General features: G+C 51.8%; 1 protein-coding gene across 2 annotated transcripts in view; it reads right to left on the bottom strand.

The window, feature by feature from the left end:
• Nucleotides 1–337: 337 nt before the first annotated feature.
• Nucleotides 338–6,397, bottom strand: part of pofut1 (protein O-fucosyltransferase 1) — a 13,294-nt gene continuing 7,234 nt past the window's right edge. For both annotated transcript variants that reach the window (XM_043686447.1, XM_043686446.1), the window contains exons 6-7: nucleotides 3,579–3,821; nucleotides 338–1,043 (exon numbers count right to left, since the gene is read on the bottom strand). In XM_043686447.1, coding sequence (XP_043542382.1) covers nucleotides 855–1,043; nucleotides 3,579–3,821 — 432 coding nt within the window. In that variant the 3' untranslated portion in view covers nucleotides 338–854. The remainder of the gene's footprint in view (nucleotides 1,044–3,578; nucleotides 3,822–6,397) is intronic.

The following is a 6,397-nucleotide window of genomic DNA, read 5'->3' on the forward strand; positions in this document are numbered from 1 at the left end:
TGTCAGCACGGGGTTAGATACAGGGTAAAGCTCCCTCTACACTGTCCCCCATCAAACACTCCCAGGACAGGGACAGCCCAGGGTTAGATACGGGGTAAAGCTCCCTCTACACTGTCCCCCATCAAACACTCCCAGGACAGGGACAGCACGGGGTTAGATACAGGGTAAAGCTGCCACCACTCTTAAACTAAACGTAAAGCTTCCTCAACCCTGTCCCCTTCAAACACTCCCCGGACAGTTACAGCACGGCATTAGATAGAGAGTAAAGCTCCTCTACAACTTCAGTATCTTCACACAGTTTCGTTCCCTTGGTGTGATGATAAGAAAGACATTAGAATTAATAAAGATTTTTTTTTTTATTGTCGTATCAGAATTAAAACATGACAGAGGACTTGTCTGTTTCTAGTCATCATCCTCTTCAGAAATGGTCCTGGTGCAAACACTGAGGATTATTCCACCCACAGTTCACACCCGGATCCCACACTAATCTTCCTGGTGGTTCCGAGCTGATTTGGGACTTCTGACTTCATCCTCGGCACACAGCCTGAGCTCGGGTATGTAGCGCTGGAGCGTAGGCCCCCAACCACTGCTGTTGCGTTTGTGTGTATGTGTTTTTTTGACAATGCACTTTCCTGGGTGCACGGGCATGAGCGAGTTTCCACAGAGTGGGCGCGTGCATGAGTGAAGAGCTGCGAGAGGGGTTCGAGTGTTCCAACGCGGGCCCCAATCGAAGTCAGAGCCGCGTGACGTCTTGGCTGAGAACGGTCCGGCAGAGTCAGGGCACCTTCTCTCCACCCACCCTCAACAAACCCCCCACACAGCTTACTCCCCCGTCCCCACCCTTCAGCCCTGCCTTAGAGCTCGTCCCTGGGCCCTGGTGGGTCATCCATGCCGAAAAACGAGGAGGGCTTGGCATTAACGTCCCGCTGGCGCTTGACGAAGGCAGTGAAGGAGGATACGCAGTTCCCTATGAAGTGATCGGCCTGGCCGAGGATGTAGAGGTCAGTCTGGGGCAGGGGCGGTTGCAGACTCACCACTTTCACCTGGAGAAGCAGAGAGAGAGAGAGAGAGAGAGAGAGAGGGATGAGGCACTTGCTGCCCTGTGATGGCGTACAGAACGGTCACGGTTCTGATGCAAACCTCCAACCAACCAACTTCATTTACACACCAGGGGCAAAGTGGGGACCCGCAGACGCAGGAGCCCGGAGTCGAGAGTGCGGCACTTGGAAAAGCACACCATCCGAGCAGCAGGAGAATCGCTGAGCGCCCCCCCCCCCTTATCAACGTTTCGGGGTTACCACGGACCGTGAACCGAATTGTCCTAGCCATACAAATACTGCGGCAGCCGGAGCAAATCAGAAGCTGGGAATTCTGCAGCCAATGACTCACCTCCTGACTAGCCACCAAACAACATGACCCTCTCTCACTAGTATCCTCACATACGGATGAGGAAGGACACCACATCCATCCTAGGACAAGCCAAACAGAGGGACGCACGAGAATTCCTAGAAGCATGGCATTCCAACCGGAACTCTATCAACAAACGCATCGACTTGGATCCCATTTACCACCGCCTGAGGAAAGGAACAGGGAATGACATCACCACAGGAAATGACATCACCCAGCCCAAAGTAATCCAGGCAGATAAACAGAAAGCAGGAATCAGCAGCAGTGCTTCGCCTGGAGGCCCACTGAAGACGTTACCTAGTAGGATGACGAAACGTCTGGAAATGAGCCTTCCAGCTCAGCGAGCAAACCTACATCCAGAACCTCAACCTGAGCTACAAATCTTCTCACCTCCTGACTCCCCACCATCGACAGGGCACAAGTCAGGAGTGTGACGGAATACTCCCCACTTGCCCTGGACAACTCCAGCACCAACATTCGAGATACTCGACACCATCTGGGACAAAACAGCCCCCGCTTGATTGGCACCACATCCACTCCCTCCACCACCGACGCTCGGTAGCAGCAGTGTGTACCATCTACAAGATGCACTGCACAGAGAGTCCTTCGGCAGTGCCTTCCAAGCCCTGGGCCAATGCTATCTAGAAGGACAAAAGCAGCAGATACTTGGGGAACACCAAGTTTCCCTCAAAGTCGCACATAATCCTGACTTGGAAATATATCGGTTATACCTTTAGGCATTGCCAGGTTAAAATCCCAGAACTCCCTTCTCCCTAACAGCACTTGGACTGCAGCGGTTCAAGATGGCAGCTCATCACCACTTTCTCAAGGGGCAACTGGGGACGGGCTATAAATGGAGGCTCCAGCCAGAGTAGTACAAATCCCGGTTTTAAAAAAAAACACATTAACTAGGTGTGATGGAAATCACTACCCGCTTTATCACATGCCATCTGTGCTAAACGCAGCGTTCTGACAGGCTGTAGCATTCAGGGTGCACGCAGGCCCAGCATTTGACAGTCTTCAGATAGTAGTAACATCTAATTCTACCCAGCGATAGATTAGATTAGATTCCTTACTGTATGGAAACAGGCCCTTTGGCCCAACCAGTCCACACCGACCCTCCGAAGAGTAACCCACCCAGACCCATTTCCCTCTGACTAATGCACCTAACACTCTGGGCAATTTAGCACGGTCAATTCACCCTGACCTGAACATCTTTGGACTGTGGGAGGAAACCGGAGCACCCGGAGGAAACCCACGCAGACACGGGGAGAACGTGCAAACTCCACACAGTCAGTCGCCCGAGGCTGGAATCGAACCTGGGTCCCTGCCGCTGTGAGGCAGCAGTGCTAACCACTGAGCCACCGTGCCACCCTATAGGGAAAGGGACTGTCACACAAGGTTTTTGATAGGCCCCTCAGGACAGTTTGGGGAGGTTGGAGATTACAGGCTGTTCGAAACGGGCAGAATGAACAAAAACGGAACAGGCCACGCTAAATGGCCCCTTAGTGTTCAGGGATGTGTAGGTTAGTCAGGGGTAAGTATAATGGGTTTTGGGTGGGAGACTCTTCGGCGGGTCGGTGTGGACTTGTTGGGGCCGAAGGGCCTGTTTCCACACTCTAAGAAGGGAATTCCATGTTATGTGGGGTACAGTTTGCTATGACAGCAGCTGAACTATTCTGTGTCAGGGACTCAGGAATCCAAAGCTGCTGGTAGACCTCAGGAAGACGTTCCCAGATAGATTAGATTAGATTAGATTACAGTGTGGAAACAGGCCCTTCGGCCCAACAAAGTTAGGACTCAGAAAGACGACCAAGACAGATGAGAAAATGCGACGATCATTGGTTACGTTAGGGGGGGGGGAGAATGTGGGAGGCTTTGATGAAACCTGAGAGCATTAACCCTTCCGTACCGCCAAGGAGGTGGGTACTGAAAAGCACAGGCACTATCTGTTTGACGCAAGGAAGCATGATTGGATCAGGTGCAGGGGATTGTGGTTAGGGTTGGTCAGAGATCCAGAGCCCTTGCCATTTCTGATCCCTCGGTTCCTAGCCCAATTTTGGCACCTGCTCCTCCCTTGCTGAGGGCTACATGTCAAGGCGGAGGGGGTGGGGGGGGGGAGAAGAGGAGTTTGGGGGCAGGGGGTTAGAGTTCTTGACTCGGAGCCTTACCTGGCCGTCCACGGCCTTCTCTATCTCGGCCCTGAAGCTCTCGGAGTCCGTGGCGATGTACACTGCCTTGGCGTTGATCCTTGTGGTCCAGGTGGTCACTGCCCTTCTGATCTCGGCCAGACCAGGCAAACACATCTCCACGGTCAGAGGCCGGGCCGTCTGCCGGTTATAACCCACACACTGTGGCGAAGCCATGAGGTGTGGTCCCGCTGTGCCATCCTTTACCATGTTACACGCGTTCTTCTGTTGGGTCACGAGACACAAAATGGACGGATTGGCCAATGCCAGTTCACCAGAATGCTCCCTTCCCCTCTTCAATGAACTAAATAATACATACAGCAGCAGGAGTAGGCCATTCAGCCCTTCGGTCATGCTCTGCCGGTCAGTAAGATTAAGGATGAACAAGTTGTGGCCTCCGCTGACCTGCTGACCCCCGACTCCCTTGACGATCAGAGCTTCGAACACATCCCAGATTCCCGTGCTCTCCCATCAACAGAATTCCAAACATCAAGGACTCTCTGAGAAAGAGTTCTCATTGTCATCTTAAACCTTATCCCCCGGGTTCTAGACTCCCTCAAGACCGGAAACATCTCAGCGCCTACCTGGTCCCTTCTGACTCATATTGCGGTCACCCCCAGCTCTCAGGAGTGCAGGTGCCGGAGATCAGAGTCTAGATTAGAGGCGGTGCTGGAAAAACACAGCAGGTCAGGCAGCATCCGAGAAGCAGGACAGTCAACGTTTCGGGCAAAAGCTCTTCATCACCTCTGACTCTTCTGAGTCCTGATTTGGAGGTGCTGGTTTTGGACTGGGGGGGGGGGGACAGAGTAAAAAATCCCCCAACACTAGTTTCTGTGTCTTACAATCTTATTCTCCACAACCACCCGATGAAGGGGCAGTGCTCCGAAAGCTAGCGCTTCCAGATAAACCTGTTGGACTATAACCTGGTGTTGGGTGACTTTTAACCATCTTCTGAGTCCCAACCTGAGCAACTTTTCCTCATACGACTAACCTTTTCAAATCATGAGGTGTCGGACTGGGGTGGACAAAGTTAAAAATCACCCGACACCAGGTTACAGTCCGACAGGTTTATGTGGAAGCACAGGCTTTCGGAGCACTGCCCCTTCCTTCATCCTGACGACCACCTGATGAAGGAACAGCGCTCCGAAAGCTGGTAGTTCCAAATAAACTCAGAAACCAGGCAAGTGGACCTACACTCAGCTGAAAATAACTGTTCATGGTTTTGTGGGAGTAGCTGGCTCAGCCAGAATTCATGGGCTGTGGGTCTGGAGTCACATGTAGGCCAGACTGGGTAAAGAGAGATTTCCTTCCCCTAAAGGACATGAGTGAACCAGGCAGGTCATTACAGGCGCACAGCCCTTTATCCGAAATGCTCAGGGACCAGCTGGCTTTCGAAATTTCAGAATTTTTCTAATTTTAGAACACGTGACAGTTTGACGGTGATTTTTTAAATATATATTAAAAAAAAAATCTTACCCAGCAGCAGACTGACTGAGAGCAAAACAGGCCCTGGGGCAGAATTGAGGCCTGCCAGTACTGGGCCCCACCTCACCCCCCAACGTCGCATCTGGGTGACACGGTGTGGACTTGGGTTAACCGTTTGTGCGCCAAACAACTTTGTTAATGAGGGGGAAAAAAAAAACTTCACAAAGGAAAAAAAGACCTTCGGATTTGGGAGCTTTTCGGATAAAGAGTTGTCTACCTGTACCAACAAATGACAATGGACGCACGGCTTACCATTTGGCCATTTCTTAAAATTTCAGATTTTTTTATCGAATTTAAATGGCACCATCTGCCAAGCTGTATCCTCAGAACGTTAGTTTGTGGCTCTGCATTACTACTCCAATGATGTTACCACGGTACCAGCGCCCCCATCCCCACCCCATATGCCCATCCCTCCTGAAGTAAGAACACTTGAAACTGGACACAGTACTCTAGACACAGTTCCACCAATGGCCTGGACAGTTTTAGTAATAAACTGCACTGGTACTGGGAAGATTCTGGATTTGGGGAGGACTTGATATGATGAACAACTTCTTAGTGTCCATTCACTGACAAATTCTCAATAAGCCAGGGAATACAGCTAAATGCATTGTGAATGAAGTCTGCAAATAGATCTAAGTGAATGGTGTGAACAGGCCGGAGGGGCTGAATGGCCGCCTTCTTCTATGTTGTGGTATTGTTCTTGTTTAAGTCTCTGGACCCTCTCTTCCACCAAAACTGTACTGGCTGTCACGTTAACTGAACCAAGGTGTTAGTGGTCTTTCACCAGCAGCTTGGAGCCAGATGGGCAGAATGGCTCGTTTCTGAGCTGGAAATCTCATCCAAACCCTTACTCTGTCCATAGCCCTTCATAACCCAGGAGGACTGATTAGTCCCAACTGATGTCTCAGCTTTGACCAGCCAGCCGTGCAGAGTCGACCCCCGGCCCTTGCCCCTACCGACCCCCGGCCCTTGCCCCTACCGACCCTCGGCCCTTGCACTCAAGGCATTGCTTTCCCTCGCTGCCACGGAACTCCTGGCCCCGCTGGGTTTGGTTTGTTTAACTCAAGAGGCGAAAGGTCAGTACGCCAAGGCGACCCACAGTCAGGAGCGTCCATTATTGGACGGTATGGTGACACTGGGGAGAAAGGGAGGACTGCAGGAGCAGGAGATCGGCGTCGAGGGTGTGGTGCTGGAAAAGCACAGCAGGTCAGGCAGCATCCGAGGAGCAGGAGGGTCAATGGTACGGGCATAAGCCCTTCATCAGGAATGAGGTGGGGTCGGAGGCTGAGAGATAAATAGGAGGGTGGGGGCCGAGA

The sequence above is a fragment of the Chiloscyllium plagiosum genome, unplaced genomic scaffold, assembly GCF_004010195.1.
Source record: "Chiloscyllium plagiosum isolate BGI_BamShark_2017 unplaced genomic scaffold, ASM401019v2 scaf_7275, whole genome shotgun sequence".
Taxonomy (NCBI): domain Eukaryota; kingdom Metazoa; phylum Chordata; class Chondrichthyes; order Orectolobiformes; family Hemiscylliidae; genus Chiloscyllium; species Chiloscyllium plagiosum.